Below are 23337 nucleotides of genomic sequence, written 5' to 3'. Positions count from 1 at the left end.
CAACGTAGTATACAGACTATACTATACTATGACTTTTTTTCGATATACTATACAGTGACTTTTTTATCACTTTTTTTCGACATACTACACTGACTTTTATCACTTTTTTGACTATCTATAGTATTACCTTTTCATCACTTTTTTTCCACATGCTATACTATGACTTTTTTTTATCACTTTTTTCGACTTACTATACTATCACTTTTTTCCGACATACTATGCTATGACTGTTTTCAACTTATTTTCTTTGGTGGCATGGTGGCTCAGTGTTTAGCACTGCTCCACCTATCATCAGCAAGCAGGCACTGCAGACTCTGACCCTTGTTTCAATCCCCAGTCCAGGCTGTGTAGTGTTTGCATTGTCTTCCAGACTTTCTTTGACTTCCCAAAATATGATGTTTTTTATGACATTTTTCGCCATACTATGACTTTTTTCACCATACTATACTTTGAGTTTTATGACTTTTGTAAAAAAAAATTCGACATACTATACTATGATTGTTTTATCACTTTTTTAGACTTACTATACTAACTTTTTTCAACATGATATACTGACTTTGTTCAACGTACTATACTATGATTTTTATGATTTTTTACAACATACTATACTATGACAATTTTCAACATACTATATAATTACTTTTTTATCACTTTTTTTACATACTTTACTATGAATTTATCACTTTTCTTGACATACTATACTATGACTTTTTGGGCATTTTAGGCCTTTATTTGATAGGAGAGTCATACTCTACTATGACTTTTTTGTCAGTCCAGTGCAAGCCATATGTTTGTCAGTGTCGGGGTACCTACCTGCTCTGCTGTTTTACGTAACCTGATGTATAGATTTATGTATAGGGTATCTGAGTCAGAAAATGTTATACTCTGTGTTTTTTTATTGTGATATGGATGCCCCTGTGTCTGAAATAAAGTTTATATATATATATATATATATATATATATATATATATATATATATATATATATATATATATATATATATACACTACTGGTCAAAGGTTTTAGAACACCCCAATTTTTCTAGTTTTTTATTGAAATTTTAGCAGTTCAAGTCCCATGAATAGCTTCAAATGGTACAAAGGTAAGCGGTGAACTACCTGAGGTTAAAAAAAAAGTAAGGTTACCCAAAACTGAAAAATAATGTACATTTCAGAATTTTACAAAAAGGCCTTTTTCAGGGAACAAGAAATGGGTTAACAACGTAAAGCTGTTCTGCAGCAATGGAGGTTGATCGAGCTCTGAAAGATGGTGCTACCAATTCCCACAGGTGTTCCAACATGTCTGGATTACTTACAACACCCTCTGTTTGTATAAAAGTATTGTTGGAACACACTGTGGTACCATACCCTCGTGAGCATTATTTGAACAGTATTGTACTGCAGAAAGTAGTTGGTCTTTCCTACAGAGAAATTGCGAAGAAAGTCAAGGTGTCAGTGAGTACAGTATTCTTCACCATCAAAAGGCACTTAGAAACTTGGGGAAACTCTGACAGGAAGAGGTCTGGCAGACCCAAAGCCACAACAGAATCAGAAGACAAGTTTCTGAGAGTCAACAGCTTGCGTGATAGGCGGCTCACAGGACAACAGCTTCAAGCACAGCTTAATAGTGGTCGTAATAAGTAAGTCTCAGTTTCAACTGTAAAGAGAAGACTTTGAGCTGCAGGTTTGATAGTTTGAGTTGCAGCAAGAAAGCCATTGCTAAGACGTCAGAATAAGAAAAAGAAACACTGCCAATGGACTACTGAAGACTGGAAGAAGGTGCTATGGACTGATGAATCAAAATTTGAAATCTTCGCATGATTTTTGTACGCCGTCGAGTAGGCGAAAGGATGGTTCCTCAGTGTGTGACATAAACTGTCAAACATGGAGGAGGAAGCGTGATGGTCTGGGGCTGTTTTGATGGATCCATGGTCGGTGATTTGTACAGAGTGAAAGGCACCCTGAACCAAAATGGCTACCACAGCATTTTGCAGCGCCATACAGTACCCTCTGGTATGCGCCTAGTTGGTCAGGGGTTCATCCTACAGCAAGATAATGACCCAAAACATAAGTCCAAGCTATGCCAGAACTACCTTAGGAAAAAAAAACAAGGAGTGGCCAGCACAGTCACCAGACTTAAACCCCATTGAGCTGGTTTGGGATGAACTGGACAGAAACGTGAAAGCAAAGCAACCTACAATTGCCACACATTTATGGGAACTTCTGCAACAGAGTTGGAAAGAACTTTCTGAAGAATATTTGATTTCCATTGTAGAAAGAATGCCACGAGTGTGTTCAGCTGTAATATCTGCCAAAGGGGGCTACTTTGATGAGTCAAAAATTTTGAATACAGTTTGGTTTATAAATTGATTCCATGATTTCTTTTTTTAACTTAAATTGTTCATTTGTTCTATTCTTTCATTTCAGAGTACAATAAGACATTGAACTGCATGAATTTCAATAAAAACCTGGAAAAATTGGGGTGTTCTAAAACTTTTGACCAGTAGTGTATACTTTGACTTTTTTTGACATACCATAATGTGACTTTTTTTTTCTTACACATAAACTTATAATGAGTCTGTATTTTCCATGCCTTAACTTACCTTATACATCTCTTTTTTGAATATGTTTGTTATTAATGTATTTTGTCTATCAGCTTTTTCAATGAAGTCATACAGTCCCCTTCTTTACAGGCAATATATTTCACCTCTCAGCTCTTTAGGGTGATGCTTTTTTTTTTCAATGGATATGTCTGATAATAATACAAATTATTTCTTCTTTCAGCCTTTTCAGTCAATTCATTTAAACTTCCACTTTTGACAGTATTACAGTTTAGCTTCAAGTTTTTATAGCAATATATTTCAGTTCTTAGCTTATTTAGGGATTGCAGTTCAGCTTTCAACTATTCCAACTCTGGTTTTTCAGCAGTGCTGTGCAATGCATTAAGGTTTTTCAAACAATTCGTTTCATATTTCTGCATTTTCATAACGGTTTCTCACAGTTCTTTCTTCTCTACTTATTGATACTTTCAGCTTGAAATTTTTTTTAAACCATACAATGTTCTACATCTTTTGGCATTTAAAGCCAATAATTCAGTTTAGTATTAGCTTTTCAAAAAAAAATATTCCACATATTTTTTACATTATTACAGTATTTTAATTAAATTCATACTAATTAAAACAATTCCCGCTTGTCTAACTATTCTCACTACTTCACTTTCTTCTTACACATTTAAGCCACCAATCCATTGTAGCTTTTCAATATTCACATACAGTTTCTGCAGGAAATGCATTTTATAGTTTATTATTTGAGGGTCTAATAATGTCACTACTGGAAAACATGAGAAGTGAAATGCATGTGTAACATGGGTTAGTTTTCCAAGGATATGGATGTGTGCAGCAGGAAAGCCTGGTGTGACTTGATGCCTATAAGGAGTGGGTGCCTCACCCTGATCAGATAAGAGTAATGGAAGCGATGAAAAGACCCCTTTCCCTGATGGCCACAGCAAAATGGATGTGCTCCCTGAGCTGTACCTCTGGTATCATCCACGCCTGTGGACACAGATTTATTGCCCATTAAAAAGCTACACTGAAATGTACCTCTTAAAATGCTGTGTTTATCCTGTTGAGAAGTCCTTGTAGGAATGAAACGAGACAACTGTGAGCACCGACAGACTAGAGCTGACTCAGTGTGGCAATATGCTGTGAGCCAAGTTCAAATAAGGTTTAATGCCATACAAAACGAAATTGATCTGTACAATTTCATTTTAACAACCCCATATGAAATCAAATATTCCAAAATGAACATTTGTACTTACACTTTACACACAGCAGTGCTCTTTTTTTCATATATAGAGGAAACTGTTGTAACAAGATTAAGCAAGCAGGAAATAAAAATAGGTACAATCTGCAAGGATTACAAAAATGGAAATCAAAGCAATCTATGAGCAATACATATGACATCTATCTACATGATATCGCTTAACACCAAAAATAAGTAGTAAACAGTATACTTATTGATACATATTTCTCTGGGAAAATTTGAATAAATTGACATTGTTTACTCTAAAGCTGTAAACAGGGTTAGTTTAAGAGTTACACAATAATACACAGCATTTGCACAAAGGAGTAGAACAAAAACATCAACATAGATCAACTCGGATTTAATAATTTACTTATACACCTCTCCTCGTGTGTATAATGTGACAATATCATTTACAGCTGCTGGGGAAAGACATGAGATACAGCAACAGCAATAAAGTAACATTAAATCATTAAATAATTGCCATGTGATTAATCAGTGGCACATGCCCTAGTCTAAAAAAAATCCTGGATAAACACAATCAACAAAATGTATGACAATTCAAGTGTCAAATTGATGGTTTTCAACAGAACCTTTTAAAAGTTTAAGTGATCGCTACGTTAAAGCACATTTCACCATTTACTACAAGACTGGATGTTATCCACTTTTACACAACAGTCAGTCAACTTAAGCCTGCTGTACAATTGGGGAATGTATGACATTTAAAAATGTAGGTCCCCCGTCTCATTAAAATTCCAGACGGATTTTGTACTTTTGCATTTTTTCTTCTTTTTTTTTTTGCTTTTGGTTTCTCCACTCTTGGTCTTAGGTAGATGAAATTTCCCAGGCTAATTAAAGCCTATTAAAGACAGGTAATGTCAGGACTGGTGGCAGGACCATGACAAAGTGCTGATAATTGTCTGCCAGACTCGCTAAATCCACCTGTCCTGCAATTAACGACACCCCCCCCGACACATTAATCCACTGCGGGGCCCGCTCGGCAGGCTGATGCCTCAAAGTGCATCCTGCAAACACAGATGTTGGATTTCAGACTAGTTTAGCATACACATGCCTTATGATGATTGCAGCAGAAAACCAACACATTTTAAGGAGCACACAAGGCAGCAGCCAGGTTATACATGGATGGGTACCTACATACATATGTGTTATGATTTATGATTATGCTCTCTGCTTGTTTTGGGGCTTAGATGTGTTGGATAAATTTATTTAGTCATGGACACATAAATTGCTATTCCAGTCTTTATAAGAGAAAGACAGCTAAAATATAGATTATACGGTCATATAAATTATTCAGAGCTGCTTGAGAAAATACCCATTGATCAAGCAAATCTGAAATAATAGACACTGTCCTGCCTGGGTTCTGTTAACAGGTACAAATGATGTTAGCTCAACTTCAAAGGCAATTGACAGATCATTCTGACTAATCAGTCAGCAAGGTTTCAAATGTGAAATATCAAATTGGATGCCTTGTTATTCAACAAGGCATACAATTTGATATTTCACATTGGTTATTCAACCATTCACACATCTTGGTATTGTAATTATTAACATGAATTAAAGTCTTCTCATATTTAATTCCAGAACTGTTTAAATGAGGTGAGAATGTTGTTTTTTTTGACAATGTTGGCATCAATGCAGCACTGGCACAGAAGCCAGCTATACACTTCCAACTGGGAGGCTCTTTGCCTATGGTCTAGCCTTGAAGAAAACATCTGGACAACACGCTAATTATACCAGTGGTTTTATGGAGAGCATGTGCTGTTGTGATGGGAAGGAGTCACCCAGGGTTGGTAGATATCTCTGAATCCCAAGTCAACCCCTAAAACCAAGTCCCTGGATGCCTAACTTTCTCAAGTTAGATCTGTATACACATACATTTCTTTTTAGTTTTTTTAACAATGCATCTAGAGTGTGTCCCATTATAAGTTGCACTTCCTGCAACATGTTTCATGTATTTAGGTATTTCGGGACAAGGAGCTTAGAGGTTGACGTTTACATTATTTGAGATCAGACAAAAGGATGATGCATACTAACAACAGCTAGATCATCCTGTGGAGGAGTAGGGCGTGTCACTATGGTAGTTGTAGTCAGGGCATACCTTCTGTACCAGTTTATAGTCAACACTGTAAAAGGCTATATAGATGCATATGACTTTGAAGGGTTTTGAGCACAGCCAGGACACATGGCTCTGCGTTTGCTCCTGATAGCACACCGTGGACGGGTCATAGCTGCACAGGGCAGTCTTCTTGTTGCGGTCAGTCTTCTCATACTCAATGCGACAGTTGAATGATTTGGTGTCTTTGGTCTCCAGCGTGGACTGCTGGGCGATTTCGAACTCCACTACCTTTGAGGGCGGTACCAGGCTGACCGACACGTTCCCCAGGCCCGTGGAGTTGTGGCGGAAGTAAACGCTAAAAGTGCCGTTCCCGTGGTCGACAATCTTCCCCGTGATCAGCAGGTTGAGTTTCACAGTCTTGATGTTGGAGTGGAAGTCTCCCCACCCAAACATCTTTTTGAACTTGCCAGTCTTAACGATGGGCCTGCGTTTAGTTCTGGCCTGTGCGCCCTGAACATCTGTCTGGTTAGATAACCAGTCCCAGAAGTCCTCCATGTTCTGTAAATATGTAATTTCCCTCATGTTGCTCTTGAACCCGGGGGAGCCCCTGGCAAACAAACGCAGGGGGTTGAGGATCCGTGGACTGGCCCCCGTGGGAGAAATCTTCTGTTCGTTATCGCTGTCGCCCCACTCAATGAGCTCTGTGGCTCCTCCATGCGCTTTCCTGCATGTGACCTTTAGAGAAAGCAGAGCAAAGGTAGACAGAAAAACAACATTAAGTGGCATGAAGTGACCTTTTTGTAATATAACTTTACAATACTGGTGCACAGACAATAATGCATTTAAAGTTTCTAGTTTGTTCAAAGAAAGTACAAAAAAGCACAATGTAGTTCACTTGGGCCGTGTTACCTTTCGTCGACCAGACATATAACAGAAAATCCAAGTAAATTCAACATGGATTGACTTATCTCTGGTGATTGCACTGTAAAAGTGGCACAGCAGCAGTTCAACACAAAGGATAAAGAAAACATCGCTTCAGCACTAAACAGGAGAGGAAGCAAAATCCCACAATGAGCATGGAGCCACCCACTTGCAAGTTAAGATTTACTTTAGGAAACGCTGGAGCAACTACAGCAAAGGTAGCCTTGGGAAACATTTTGTTTGGTAAACTAAGGCATTCCAACAATTATTTCAAACAGATGCTGGCACTTCAATCAAAAGGAGTGCTCAGTATTAGGGAAAGTGACATTTTATTGAACATTTCCACAGCCACTTTACTATGGTAAAAAACAATCTGCTGACCAGCAACTCTAAAGCTCACTAGTTTACATGTTACGTTTGGACAGAGCCAGTCTAGGTCTGTCTGCCTCTGCTTCCAGTCTTTATGCTATGCTAAGCGAGGCCTGGTGGTAGCTTGCATACCATGTGATCTTCTCACCTAACTCTTAGCAAGAAAACAAATGAGAGTATTTTCAAACTATTTCTTTAAACTCAAAATTAACTAAAACTCAAAAAAACAAATGTACAACACAATTAAACATTTTCAACTAGCAACGACATTATCTACTCAATGAGCCTCACTTGCCAGTTCTTTAACATCTGACATCTGAAATATATAATAACAATATATATATAAAAAAAAAAACTTTACATTCAACACTTTCTATTCAAGCCAGTGGAGTGGCTACAACACTAACTGAAGCTAACTGTGTGTGGTGGCTGAGGATGCTGGCAGGCCTGTGCAATACAGAGTGGGCATTCCTTCACAGCAACCAGCAAGAAAGAGAAAGGGGTAAGGTTGGTCAAAGGACTTTACAAAGGAATTAAGATAGAGAGGCATTAGTTAAGTAGTTGCCGTTCCAGCAGTTAAGCACACTAAAATGGCATGAATCACTGTGAAACTATTCACAGACACTAATAGCACCAAATAAATTAAGAAATATACTGAATAAGGAAATCATCTTGGATGCTGCAATAAACCTCAGCTGTGCTCATATTTGCCTAAATCTTATAATATTTTAGGATGACTTGTCAGATTACATGACAATGCAAATCCCCTGGACTTAACATGTGAGCTGGCTTCACATCAGCCGTGCTATTCTTAGATACCCCATGCATATGAACTTTAGCTTGTAATGGTTCCCAACAATAAAACAGGCTTCTCAGGCTGTAGTATGGTAAAGTAGGTGCTAATCCAGACGCAGCAATGAACTGTGATCCCTCCTTGTGCCTTAAAGCCTTTTAGCTTCAGGAGTGATTCCTGGTCCACTTCAGATAAAGCTTTAATAATTCACGGCAATAAGCTTTGCTAGTTTTATTAGTAATTAGTAGTGCCGGCTTTCCCCAGGCCCGGTTGTAGGGATCACTGAGAGAAGCAGATGTTGAAAGTACTGAGCAGCGGCTGTTTGAATTCTCACTGAGCTGCTGTGCACTACTTCCAGACTAATTATAATTTTGCTGTAAGCCTAACTGAGGCACATGTGTACAAAGCTAACAAACTAGGTCTGTCTGCTACAATTTGTTTTGCCACACTCACATTCCTATAAAGCTTTCCATTTGACATGTAAAATGGCTACGTACATCTTATGTTGTGCAACTGCGTATATATCTTATAATAGAGCTTTAGAGCTTTTCTTTTATTTTTTTTTTCTAGGTGTGAAGCCCTTCAATGCCCACCGACAATCAGCTATGACTATTTTTCTCCGCAAAAATCTATCAGCCCTCACAATGCTTAATTAAGACAGTTGCTCCCTGAAAACATGGATGAATAAAGCAAGTCATTTATTAACCGATTCCAGTGGCAGTATTCCCTCACTGATACTGTCACTTAGTAATACCTCGTGTGAGCTCAGCTTTTAATTTGATTTGACTCTTACAACATCACAACAACAGGCGATGCTGAACATAAAATCGGGAGGACTGCGGGCTCCCAACAAGAACATTTCTTCACTGCTGCGAGCAAGGAAGACACTAGTCTTCCCACCAGCCCGAGCTGTTATATCCGTTACACATTGGGTGTCATGCTGCGCAGCTTAAAAGGTGAAACCTAATTTTGTCTTTCCGTGTAAATCTCAGGTGAGCTTTGTATAGGATGATTATAATGGAAATGAGAGAGGAGTTTAAGTATGATGAGCAACTAGGGAAATTGCTGTGACAACAAGGGGATCAGCAGAGGGATATCTAATACTTATATGCCCCAAGAGAGATGAAGCACTGGGAACTTGAAAGCTTGCACTGACACATAGGCTTTGGTTTGGTTTCTTTCTCTCTGGCTGTCTCCCTGTACACACACACAGGACCAACACACACACTGTAACACCTCGTTCATTTAGGCGGAAGTGGTGTCTCTTAAAAACAGACTAAAGGAATCAGAGTTTTTGTACAACAGGACTCTGTGGAAAAAAAAGAAGCAAGGTCTGATGAAGGAGAATCTACAAAAGCCTAATTAAGATTTCTTAATCGGTGCTGCTGTGCTAGAGGCGTTTCGGGGCGACTTGAAACAAGACATTATTATGATAATAACTGCAGACTTATGGAGCTGAAAACACCAGACCTCATTTCAACAGCGCAAGGCAAAGTGACGAGTGTCAAACTTGCGGGTATCTGTCTGTGTGGTTTAGCTTCTTCCTTTTCCTGTTCGTCCTAAACAAAAACACAGAGAGGAGCATGAACCGTACACCCCCAAGCAGAGATATTACATCTATATACCACGGCAGTCAAAGGTATATATGGCTTACAAAGGAGTAGTGATACGGCAGTAAACATAAAGGTGAGGGAACTATAAATGCTGTCAATAAATTTATCCACCATGTATGATCACAAATATTTTTTTTTTGTATACTGAAACTGCTTATGGCTAAAGTTTCCAGTCAATATGTTTTTCTTACATTTATTCATTTTGCATCACATCTGACAGGGAGAGCGTTGCCGAAATTTACACTTTGTAATTTCAGGGGCAAAGGCTGCAAGTTAGAAAGTAATGTATGTCTCATAGACACCACATTTATTTTATTCTACTGTGGGAATTTTTGAGACCAATTTTTTTTTACACCTTCAGTTAAATTCAGATGCACAATCGGCTAGAAATAAATATAGTGGACTAATGAGCAGATAAAGAGATCTTGGACACAAAATCGTCCAAAGTACCAGCTGTCATAGTTATTTTTTTGGTTAGCAGATGTTTAAGGCAGGCTGAACCACATAATGTTTTCAAATTAATTTCAGATATTAGATTTATTTGCACAAAATGTTTCAAAAAATTATACATAAATAAAATTTGCAGTATCAGTGTTGCCAATATTATATCGGGCCACATACACTGATATATTTGAGAGCAGGGCCGATATTATTTGTCAATTTCAGTTTATCACAGATTTATCAGTCTCAGCCTAATGTCTGATAAGAAACAAGAACTTGCATGAGGCAAATCCAAAAATATGTTTGAAGTAATTTAAGATCAACATCAACATTACATGTTGAGCCCATTTTTTTTAATAACCAAATTTAAATATCGGAAATGATTGTTTTTTTAATGTATTTATGTTGAAAAAATTGTATTTGGTCATTATATCATGATCAGATTAATTTTTTTTTATTCTCAAATATCAATACTGGTTGACCTAAAAAACAAGTGCCTATACAATTTACAATGACTTTGCCTCATTAATACGTAAGTCAGCATAAAAGTTGGGAAAACTGAGTTTTGGATAGCATATGTGTGTGTGTGTGTGTGTGTGTGTGTGTGTGTGTGTGTGTGTGTGTGTGTGTGTGTGTGTGTGTGTGTATGTGTGTGTGTGTGTGTGTGTGTGTGTGCGTGTGTCAAAAGTGCATTCATAGCTACATAAAACTCTCTGTCTATGCACCTTGGTTGTGGGATTAACTGCAAAGTAGAAGTGCTTCCTTTAAAGTCTTTTTACATACTGCCTTGAAGAAAACCTGTTAATGTAGCATGAAATCTGACTTCAACCTATGAAGTGAAGTATATTAAATGGAATGGGTTGTATGTATCTCCTTTAAAATATTATTCTCTTCTTGTTTTCATTAACACGTTTCTATGCATTTCTACATATCTGTGTGAAACGGAGTTTATTTGCACCTTTTTAATTGTATATGTTTTTATTGTTATTTTTGTATCTCAAGGACCTTTTTGGCTAAATAAAAGCTACATAAAACGTCCACAAATGTCACTAGTATTGTATTATTTGTAAAGGCTCTGTCCTTACGCCACATGTACTGCATATGTGATGTAATGTTGTGTCAATCAATACCATCCAGAGGTATTAGTGGAACTTAAATACTGACAGAGGTCTGAGCAGCAGCGAGCCACACACTGAGTCAGGATGAATCAGCCTCGACATTCATCTGTAATGAGCATTATGGAGCTGGCTGCCTGCTTGTCCCGTGGGTAGACATATCTTTTAGAGGCCTGACATAAAGGTAATTGCCACAGTGACCAGAACTAGCCTCTAGAAAGTTATTAAGAAGCCAGTGACATCTGGCTTCTGGATCATCTGAAGAGATGGCATTAAAATGCATTTGCAGCGAGCAGCCGGCGACATTGTGCTCGGCTGTGATGGGTTCTGGGCCGCGGGGCAAGGCTACAGTGTTGTTTTGACGCCGACGATGGAATCTCTCAACCAGGCATAGTTGACAATTTGCCCCCAACTCATGATCTGAGATCTGCTTTTCTGTCTTTTTGGTTCTGTTTGGGAGCCTCTGTGTCATCCTCATTACCAAGTTCCTTGTATCAGCCAGGTTAAATAATCTGTTTTTGGGTTTTCCATAGTTGATTCTTTTCCAGCACATAAGGTTGGGCTATGGATCTGGGCAAAATTGGTTTCAGGCATCTTCCTCACAATAAACAAAATGGGCAATTAACCTGCTCATCAGTGCAAGCAGAGCTGTTCCAATGATGCACTCCACTGTTCTTCATGGATTTATCTGTGCAAATTGACCTCACTTTGGTGGTGCAATTCATTTCTCTGCTAATTTTCTGTGTCTGAAGCTTCATTAACTTGATGTGCTTCTACGTAGTAAAAATCTGGACATCCCACAGAAATTACACCGGCTTCACCACTGCCTACCGTAATACTTTCCTAGCACTGTTGCAACACAACACCTGCTTTTGTCGAGCTGCTCAGCCACTACTGCGAGACCCTGTATTGACTGCAGCTTCTTGCTTTCAAGCGTCAAACATGACATGCGGCTGCACTCACATTAAAACAATTCTCAACCTGCAATCCCCTGCCCCATGTCCTTCCCCAGCCATCTTCCTCCTGATGTTACAGGGCATATCATTTGTAATGATTCACACCCAGAGCCGGATCCAGGAGAGAAGGCCCTGGAGGCGCTTAGGCAGCCCAGAGCTCAGAGTCTACACGCTGCTGAAGAATAGATTGGTGCTCTGATCGCTGGAACAGCCTCACGCTCCAGAGCCATCACTTTTAATCAGAGGCTGTCCAGGGAAACACATGGCAGGTGCTTCAGCACTGTGGGGGATCGCAAAAGCAAATCCACACCGGGGGCACCTTACCAATCACAGAAGGCTATGGTTAGTGTGTGTGTGTGTGCATGTAGCATATCTACTCCCCTCTAGTATGATACTTTAGGCCATTACCACCTGACCTCTGTGAGAATGAGACAGACCACAGTCTTTAATATCTTAACACTACTGCTTAAGATTTTATAGATCCAATATTGAATTAGTGGTTGAATTCATCATCTAAATACTTATAATAATTTTATAATAATTTGTGGTGAATATTAAAAGCAGCCAGTAATGTATTATTACATTTGGAGCCAAAAAAGGTGAGATTTATTACATTTTTAGATGCATTTATGTGGTTGTGCGATGGTAATGCAGACCTTCAAAAGCCTTAAAACTTGTCCTGTTGACACCTCTGTACGTTTACACCAGACCAGCACATGTTGATGGTGTGAGGAGAGGGAATGGCAAGCTCAAAGTGCTGATGTTTTCATAACTAGATTTCACCTCTAACTGTTGACAGATGTGCTGGAAATGCCTAAAGAGCACGCATCACATCGTCGTCACTGAAGCAAAATATGTAGCGATTGTGCTAGCGCTATGAAGACACTCAGGTAGAGAGGGTGAGGAGGCGACAATCAGTCGTTTCGACGTCATTCACCCACACAGAAAAACATAAATGAAGCCTTAGGCTTCGTAAGGTGTGCAATGATCGAATGCTGTGTAATGCAAGCCTAAATATTAAGCGGGCAAATGGAAATATTAGCAATTGCTTGTGTAAACTAAAATTAGACAATTTTCTACTCAGACACAGTATATCTGCCAGCATCACAGCTGTTGATCTGACGCTGTCCATGCCCTCTGACCTCTGACCTTTCTTGTGGAGAAGTGAAAAGACAATTAAAGCCTTGATAGACAGCAAGAGCTCTCACTACTGCCCACTGCCTTCTTCAAGAAATTATAAATATGCAGACCACTTGTGTTCTCAATGGAGATTCTCTGTCCATGCATGCCTTTTTTTATTCTGATACAAATACAACAATTTAATTATTTTTTTTTGTACAACCCAAAAATAAAATTTTTTTTTTATACTTCAACTCAAATATAACTATGTTTAGATTGTTTTGCAAAAAATTGCTAAAGAAACTTCATGATATTCAATCGGAACATATTTATGATTAGCATAAATTACAGCACGTAACAAAACCACCCTGTGCCTAACATAAATCCTACGATGTGAGATATTAGTCATGTTTATAGTGTCACAATCTTCTCTTCTCCTCTCCTCCCAGCAGTCGACACTGACTGAAACCATGCCACAATTCACCTTTTTTTGGACACTGGTGGAATTCTATTTGTTTTGCTATTTGCATGAGTCGTCTAAGTGAATCATTCAGTATCATAGAGAGCATTTCCCTACAGGAAGCAGTACACTATACTGCACAAATCACACACAGTTACCTCTCCTGCAGTGTGGAAGCTGCCAACAAAGAATTATAAAAACGTGTTTTCAGTGTTTCCAAATAAACGTGACAAATTACAGGAAATTATACCATATTTAGCTCCTATTATAGCATTCATACCAATAGCTCTCAAATTATTACATCAACTTTGTAGCCTGTCCTTTTATATGTGCAACAAAGCAAAAAAGTCACATTCACAGCGTTCATTCACATTCAAATGTGTTAGACACAACATTTTCCATCAGTGCCGTAATGAACAGCAAGTCAGATTCAACCAGGTGTCAAATATTCTATCTTGCAGTGAAGCCAGGATATCCTTTGTGTAAACCAACCACAACTTACAGGCAACCGTACTTGAAGCAAACCAGTGGCAATATCGCACACAGCACTCCTGTTCTCGAAAATCATTGTTTTTATATTGGAGCAGTCGATAGCTGGTTCGCTGCATCTTCTAAATTAAATTTTCAAAATTTGCCCATGCTCCTAACTGTCAACTGTAACTCAAACTCATGTCATTACTGAACATTGATGAAATTATTTTGAGATTCACATTCAGCGAGGGAAGTGGGGGATTAAGTAAAAGTAACAATACGACAAAAAATATTCCACGATAAGTAATCCTTCTACATTTAAAATGTGGTTTCAAGTACGATCAGCAAAATGTACTCAAAACATCTAAAGTAAAAGTGCTTGCTGTGTAGCTGAATGGTCCATGTGGGTGTTTTATTATTCTATATTATACTATGGGTTAAAATAACTGATGTCTTAACATAAAGAGCGGAATTGTATTGTTGTACCTGGTCAAGAGAGCTAATTTTAGTGGGAAGTTTCATTTGTAGCTGTGCATATCAAATAAACTGACTTGTATTCAAGGACTTTGATTTGTAAAGGAACTAGCAGTTAGAGCTGACCGATAAATGCAGTGGGGTAAAAAGAATAAGATTTGCCCATAAAATACTCAAGTAAAGAACAAATACTTTAAAGTTGTACTTAAGCCAGGGTTCGAAATGACTTAGGACTCTTGGGGGGTCCCCTAAAATGTAATTATAAAAAATACTGAAGACTACCTTGCTACACTATATACTGCAGGCAAAATTATATTGACATATTTTGAAGGTGGGATAATGGTCTTGGGATGTTTTTCATGGTTTGGGCTAGTCCCAGTATTGTAGTGGTGTCTGGAGAAGTGGATTGGCTATAATCTAACAGGTAACCCTCTAATTCTGGAGCAACAAAGTTACAGCACCTTATATAAATCCCTGAAATGACAAAGTGGATAACTGCTATATGTCTGCTGTTAGCTGGCAGATTATTTGGCTTCATACCTATGCTTCATACACATACAGCTAGCAAGAAACGTTGACAAACGCACTCTTCTAATCATTACGTTACACTGGGTATCTAAGTTAGTTAATGCAACTTTTGATATAGGAACACCAACTCCAAATATTTTACTATAATAAGCAATTATTATGGAGATATAAACATAATCGAAGCACTTACAGGATTTTCATTAGGGATTTCACTCTTTGTGAGGCTTCGTTTTTTGCCGCGTTCAACAATAACATACGTGTCTGCGCCATAGACTGTACTGTATGCGCCGGAGGACCACAACAACAATCTGTGATGCTATTAGCTGCCCTGATTGCTGCCCAATCGCGCTAGGAAATAAATTAATTATTGTTATAAATATAAAACGTCACTAAAGACCTATAATTTTCACAATAATTTTTAATGTTAAAAATATTTGTCGGGGACCCCCCAAAATCTAAAAATAAATTCTTATAGGGGGTCCCTAATGACTTATGGGGGGTCCGGGACCCCCCCAGACCCCCCTCATTTCGAACCCTGACTTAAGCATAGTACCTGATTATATGTACTTCATTACATTCCCCAGCTGTTTGCAGCTGTTTAAAGCAAGAAATGTATTTAATAGTTGCAAAAAATCTAGGATGCAATAGATACAATTCATTATTTATTTATCGGTGACTCAGTAACTAAAAACTAAATAGTAAAAGATCAAGGAGGAAGCTTTATCAGTTTGTTAATATTTACTGTGCATCCAATGCTTTCCTTGAAAGAAAATCAATACAAATCAAATTTGTATTCTTGGTCACAGTTTACACTGTACAATAACGTGCCTCCTTTGTGAATTAGCTGCAGGGGAACATCGTCATTTCATTTTCCACCTACAACACATTGGTGGTAAGGTCTCGCGGGTGAAAGTGAGATGTTAGTGAGAACGGATCGTTGTGGGACATTTAAATGCAGTGATGATGTCAGGTGTTGAGTAAGTGTTCGCACAGATCCCACTGGAGAGAAGAAGGGAGCGAGGAGGGGCTCTGGGACGAGAGCCTCCAGGTAATCTGGATACTGGTGTTATCTCAGCACCTGCCACATGTGACAGCAGCAAAGCCCTGAACACTTCACTTTTAGGCAGGCGTTACCTTTTAACGCATCATCAGTTTCATAATCCCCTTACATGGTCAAAGCATCAACTCCTGTGCTGGCTCTTGACACCCGCACCAAACCTCCATATGTCTGATAGCAGGGATTCAGCAGGATAATACCACAAAGCATGTTGGACTCAGTGTAATTGTCATTCTCTTGACCAATTTTTAACACCTTCTACTTTGTACAACAATGGTAAACATGCTTGTAAAACTCCTCAGCTAATACTTGAGGAAGGCATGCCATGCTATTCTGACGAGAATATTTCAATTTTTTTTTTGTATTTCCACTTTCATCTCAGGAAGACATAATCTAAATGTTTCTCCCACTGAGCTTTTTGTGTGTGCGTGTGTGCGTGTGTGTGTGTGTGTGTGTGTGCTTGTTTTCTTCTCTTCAAACCCATGCTATAAATGTTTCGGGTGTTTTATTCAAAAAATGTTTCCTCTTGATTTGCTCAAACGTACGTCCACTAAATTTGACAGAGCAATTGTTTCTGTTCTCAAAGCAGATTGTGCCTCGGCTGATTTCAGAGAAACAGGTCCCTTTGAAGAAGAAACAAGAGCAGGGAAGACGTTGCTTCCTTTCTCTGTGAGTAGTTCAGAAGACAGGTACTTCACAAGAAATATACAAAGACGGAGGGTAGCTGACAGTGCTTTGTTAGGGCTGGAAATGACAGGCCTCAAAGCCCAGAGGCAGAGGAGGAAATGCAAAAGTGAGAATAATCAGAAAGGAGATTTATTGTACTTATTCTAAAGCTGGCACACCTTGCCTTTTTACAGGAAAGCAACGCAGCTTTAATTAAAGAGGTCAATCATTTTCCCAAGCTCTGACATGTAATGTGATTGCCTTCTCCAAAGTACCAAACAAGGTGGTAATTAAGAACTTTACATGTCAAAGTGTTTGAGAAGTGGCAGAAACTTTGCTTCTGTGCCGACTAGAGCCACGTGATGTGATGTGATTAGCTGATCGTGAGTCTGGCATTTCAAACGTGAATGGAGAGCTCGCAGCTGTACAGCAACAACACAACTGTTGAAATATTTGATATAATAGAAGAAAAAGTGACAGCCCGATTCCTCAGATGATATTCCATCATCTGCACGCGATTCAGACAAAACACCTACTGTATACAAACTGCATCTCCACATTTTGATTTGCTGCAGCACAGCAGTGGAAAGCGATGCAGACCGTAAAAAAGAGCCGCTAAACAGCGAGCTCGTGCTTTAGAGAGTGCTGGATGTTTCTGACCCTGCAGAGCGGTAATGACAATGCTATAAGGTAGCGGAGCCTCCAGGTCTAAGACTGCCTCGGGCCACGCATCACCCATAAAAATTCATAGCTGTGGAGCAAGATCAGGAAACTCAAAATCATATTAAGCATAATGTTTCCTGCACCAGAGCCGCCACAGTGGCTGTGACTTGCTCTAAGAGAGCTGCTCAGAACTTCACTTCATTGTAACAGTTCACATCATGAGAGAAGCTGGGTGGGGGTGGGGAGTAATCACTGCTGCTCATAATTGTTTGAGTTAAGTCTTTAATGGTCCATCCAGCAGCCAGATTATGGTTATTGTCAATGCAAAGGGCAATTGCATCACACCTATCAATCATTTGGACCATCTTTCTTTTCATTTCAGGACCTTTAACATGGATTTGTTGCCAGTACACACACAATTATGATTGATGATTGGAAAAGGAATAGGTTGCGGGGTTCAATAGAGTCAATACAACCTGTAGTGTCTGCAAGATACATTTGAGGGATTTAACGCACAGAAATGGCAACCTTTCCTTCAGAGGTCTGAGACAACATACAGGCTGAGGACTGCAAATGCCACAGACAGTATTGTTTATGAGGGATTATCTAGTCAAGCCTTCTGGCTAGAAAGATTGTAACCCCAATATGAGCAAAGATACACATCAGCACCATGTAAGCCCTAAAATGATTCCTGGAAGGCACCACATGCATACAAGGCCCCTTCACTCTGTCAATCCATGTTTAATCACTTCTTCCAAAGAAATTTCGACTTGCCTGCCTGCCATTTTCTCTCATATTTTCTCTCTCCCCACCAAATTTCTCTGGTGGGTTTTTGAAGACTTAAGTTCCACTCCTTTTTTCTCTTTTTCTTACAAGGCGAATCCTGGGAGAGGTTGATGTGAGGACCAGGCAGAGCAGGGATGTGAAGAATATAAACACAATTTTTTTTTTATTGTCCAGAGGGAAAGGAGGGGTGCAGGGGGTTGGGCGCTGGGGTCTGTAAAAGAGACGAGGACCTTATCACAGCCCAGCAGCTCTGTAATTCGCCGCCATGATAAAGTGGCAGCACGGAAAACCTTACAAGGCTGGCACAATCCAAAGACGGATTAGGTTTTTCTGACATAAGCTTCCTGAAAAACTAATCAATCAGCCCATGCAGTATTATCAGAAGCGTGAGATTAAAGAGCTGCTCCTAATCCCCCCACTGTACATTTTATTACTCTTCCCAGTGTTAGTTGCCTTTAAATATACAATAAATAAATAATAAAACCAAACCTAATTGAGCATGAGGAAGGGGAAAAGGGTTAAAGAGCCCTTAGAGAGGGAATTTATGTAGAATTTGTGTTTTGTTATGAACACAGGGATAAAACTGTTGTCCTTGCCAGAGCCCTTTCTAACTTTGAATACAGCCTCACTGTTTCGCTCCAGCACTGCGGAGAAAAAAAAATTCCTCTGGCAGATTTTTACAATAATATTAGCGGCTAAAACTGAACCAAATCGACTTCACATTCTCACTTTCTTGTTCTAATGATTTCCCACTTCCATTGATGGATGAACACATAAATACTCAAGTGACTACATGTAAATAACTGTTGAAATGCGTGCTAAATCCTTTGGGAAATGACTTGTAATCCCTTCAATCAGTGCACATCAAAGTTGCAGGGATGAACTCCAAGCATGTAGCGAATCCAGAGGACAAGACATGTTCAGCTTATACGAGTAACCAGCTAAGCTTTGTCTCTTTAATGCGCCACACCATTCTATCAGGATGCTCGCTCCAAGCCTGCTCAGTGCGACCCTGGCCGGCATTTACTGTAACAGAGGAAGTGGATGTACATTTAACGCCACCGCTGATTCTCTTGGCATGGGCCACATAGATGCTTTATCATGACATAACATTACTAAAGAGCTCTTACCCCGGCAATAAGATACAAAGGTGTAATAGACTTTGTCAACGTCTTCTCACACTTAATCCGGAGCAGTGTTGGAAAAACCCACTTTCCCTGCATGCAATCTGTAGGGCAGGACAGGCAGAGGGAGATGGGCAGAGAGCAAGGCTCTTAAGTATGTTTTTTATCTTCATCTACATTGTTCTGCTGTCATTGCACACGGGATAACTGCAGCAGATGTCATGGGGAAGAATGGATTCTCCCAGGATGGCTTTGACCCTCTTATTTGTCCCTGGGGTATGGCACAGATGCTGGGGCCGGGGTTACATTTTCACCATTTGATTCATGTTCTGTTTTTTTTTTGCATGAGTGTGTGTGAAGACACAAGAGAAAAAGTGTTTGTGTTTTGGTTTCTTGGTTTGGAGGATGCAGCCAAGTATGTGATGCTGCAACATACACTGAATCTCTATTTAAAACAATGTGAATGTATCCTTCAGTGGGGGCTCAGATGTCTGAGGTGCGTCCTGGGACGCCGGTTTAAAATCTAGCATTGCAACTTTGCCACATGTCACCCCAGTCACATCCTTACAGTCCTCATAGTAAACCATCCTAAGACGCAGGCATACTAAGGAAAAAGTTTGCAGCTGAAGAAGTTTGGTGCATTTGTCATGCTTTGAGGTAACGTCAGCCTGGTATTTAATTATTTTCTATCCTATGGAAGGTGGGGGAATATTAATAAGGGCCAATATGTCCCCAGTCAGACAGTGGTAGGTCTGCTGGGAGGGGAGACACTGAGGCATATGAAGAGAGCCTCTCCAGGGAGGCAGCCTCTCTCTCTCTCTCTCTCTCTCTCTGGAGGCAGAGCTCCCAATAGGCACAAGGCCGATAACAACAGCAGCCAGAGCAGACAGCACTTTGCCGCTGCATCTGCACAGTTCAAGGCTATCTTTAAAGAAGCCATCTTTGAGGATAGCACAGATGTGAAGAACTTCTTCAATCACATGGCATTTTCTGTTCATGTCTAATCACAGCAGGAGTCCGTAAAGCAAGGATGATCACGGTAAAGCCCATACTTTATTCAACTGCCTATAGAGGACATCAGTAGCCATTGAAATACAAATGATGGAAAATACCTTTATATTTCCCTAAAGCTTATGATCTTCCTTTGGAGAGCTTATTTCCTGCAATAACAACAGAATTAGACTACAGAAATATTCTGTCAAGAAGATTAAGGCATCAAACTCTGCTAAATACTAATAATTTCACATGTATTCACAGGGACTTGGGATTTCATCACATTGTATAAGTCATAAAGGAGGATCAGCGCAGGCTTTGAAAACATGTGTGTTCTGCAATTTTCACCTATTGTTCACAGTCGTCATATTTGAATGCGTTTTTAACTCTGCCCTCCATTTTACTACGGCAAAAGACACCTCACGGCTGAAGAGGGTTCAACACAGAGGTCAAACCTTGTTCAAGCCTGGAAGCAAAATTAATGATAAATTACAAATGATTGCTAACCACAACTATTTATGGCTGAATAAATGAATAGTTGTTTTTTGAGCCATAAGTGACAGAGGCAGAATACCAAGGCCATGATATAATAAATTAAAACTCACCACGATGGAAAGAAACTATAATCTATGCAAGCTGGGACATCAATAATATTCAGTGAACAGTAAATCTATTTTTTTTTTTAAAGTACATTAACTCCACTTCTCAATTATGAATACTACAGAACTGTTCATCATAATATAATGAGCATTATGCTCACATTGACTCGGAATGTAATGTACATGTTCTGTATTTTGTACATGCATAAACATTATTTCTAAATCTAAATGTTTCCTAAGAAAGTTAATTCAGATGCTATTAGGGAAATTAACAGCATATGGTATATAGTATACAGTATGGCTATTGACAGCAGTAGTAGTAGTAGAGTAGTAGCAGTACTCCGATAGATTTGGCTATTTATGTTTATGAAATATATTTTTTATATAGGCTGCAGACATGTAAAATATCAGCATATTTCTAGAGCTGATGAAGTATCCTTAATCTTAATAAATGTTAAAAAATCATGTTCATAAAAAAAGGATATTTGGTATTTTATTAAATAAATTCAAATAACACAAAACAAGCTTATGCCATGTAAGCCTTCATGAGAAGTTCAGCACATTTGGTGCTGATGACTGTATCAAATACAATTTGAAGCCAGGAATTTATTGAAATGTCATTTGGCATTATGTGTTGATTGATTAATCACATTGCATGAGCTATATAATGCAGATCTACAATAACTCACGCAAATCAACAATATCAACAATATGCAATATATATATATATATATATATATATATATATATATATATATATATATATATATATATTTTTTTTATTAAACTTTTACTGATAAACAAATATCTTTGGGACCAGCCCCAGCACATTAAAGCCACTTAGCCTACTGTCTCTAACTTTCTCTTAAAGCCTTCTTGTGATCACAGACATATTATTTTCTCCTTCACTCTCAGCTCACCTGGTGCAGGAGGAAAAGAAACAGGAATGTTTGCAGAGCTCTCATCTTCAATGACTTCTCGACTTATTCAAAATGAGCGGCGCTTAAATCCTCTCTGGCAGATTTGGAGAGGGACAGACGCACATGTCTTTGAAGCATTGCTGTGATCACCTGCGAGAAAAGTGGAAACATTGACGATGTGAAATCACCTACAAAAAAAAAACCTTTGTTAAATTTGGGAGGACCTCAAAGATTGTAGATTTGAATCTTATCTTTAGGAGAAAATAAAAACTTTTTACTTACCGTTTTTTTTTTTTATGTAATACCTCACTTAATTGAGTAAGGCGGTTGCAATCATCCTTGTTCAATCCACTCTCGGGTAAGAGTCCTAAAATCCTCTCAAACGTCTCCGCTTCTTGGGATGCTGAGTGAAATTTCCCTGAGCAGCTGGGACACTTGGATGTCTCTACAAACAATGTGAAACGGCTACAGGGGCTCAGTTGAAATAACAGTCCTCTAAGTTGCGAATCAAGCCAAACCGAAATAAACTGAAGACTAATCCCTATACTCCCTACACTTCCCGAGCAATGGTATCAATAGAATGACGATGCGCAGGGTAAAGTATAGCCAAGTGAGCCCGGACCCCATTGACAGGACTGCAGTCAGTCAGACAGCAGTCCGCTCGCTGTGCGCTCTCTTCAGCTCTAGCCTACTTTATTTCAGTGCGCAAAATCCTCCGCTGCGCGTCTGGAGACTCCAAGGTCGGTGCGCATCCGTGCACAGAGTCAGACCAAAGATCTACCTTTGAAATCTCACTCTCTCCGTCGAGGAGAAATAAGAGTCTTGATGTCACTGTTATCAGGTTTTGTCTGGCAACACGTCCACGTTTTTAACCCTTTAAACGTTATAATTGCAATCTCGTTTGTCTGGTAGTTTTATATTTGTTGGTGGTAAATGTTCAGTCAGATTAGAGTAACCGTAGCCACGACTAAGGTCTAAAATGCACAAAAAACTGTTATTTTAATTTACACGATAATGACTTCCAACTTGCAAAAACAATCATCTACAGGGCTGTTTGAATGATACCAGTAAAAAAAAAACACTATGGCGAGTGATCTTTATTCATTTGAGAACTGGCTGACGCGGCAGTCCTGACCACACAGCGCAGACAGCAAAAGGTCAAACGTTGTACTGATGGCTGTACAAAGGCAATACCATTTTCTACTGTGGAATTTAGGAATATGTGTGACTGTGGCACCACCATGTGGTTACAGCCAAGCACCTCACTTTACAGAGAAAACTGCAGTTGCAGTTAGTTTGCAGTGTGTAGACGAAATGGTTAGTTCCTACTTATTCAAGTTATGTCCTGCAGTTTCAATAATCTGATTCCTATAATCTGCTCTGCTGAGTGTT

General features: G+C 39.1%; 1 protein-coding gene across 2 annotated transcripts; it reads right to left on the bottom strand.

The window, feature by feature from the left end:
- Positions 1-3663: 3663 nt before the first annotated feature.
- Positions 3664-23014, bottom strand: nxph2a (neurexophilin 2a). Of its 2 annotated transcripts, none has more exons than XM_039818994.1 (3): positions 22228-23014; positions 21946-22133; positions 3664-6612 (listed from the first exon to the last, which is right to left on the bottom strand). In XM_039818994.1, the coding sequence occupies exons 2-3, from the start codon at positions 21988-21990 to the stop codon at positions 5866-5868; spliced, it is 792 nt and encodes a 263-aa protein (XP_039674928.1). In that variant the 5' UTR covers positions 21991-22133; positions 22228-23014; the 3' UTR covers positions 3664-5865. The 2 variants fall into 2 exon arrangements, with proteins under 2 accessions (XP_039674928.1, XP_039674929.1); XM_039818995.1 differs by having other exon boundaries at positions 21946-22095.
- Positions 23015-23337: the final 323 nt, after the last annotated feature.

Source organism: Perca fluviatilis, chromosome 12 (genome assembly GCF_010015445.1).
Source record: "Perca fluviatilis chromosome 12, GENO_Pfluv_1.0, whole genome shotgun sequence".
In the NCBI taxonomy this organism is placed as follows: domain Eukaryota; kingdom Metazoa; phylum Chordata; class Actinopteri; order Perciformes; family Percidae; genus Perca; species Perca fluviatilis.
Note: the sequence above shows the minus strand (reverse complement) of the source record. Positions and strands in the feature narration are given on the sequence as shown.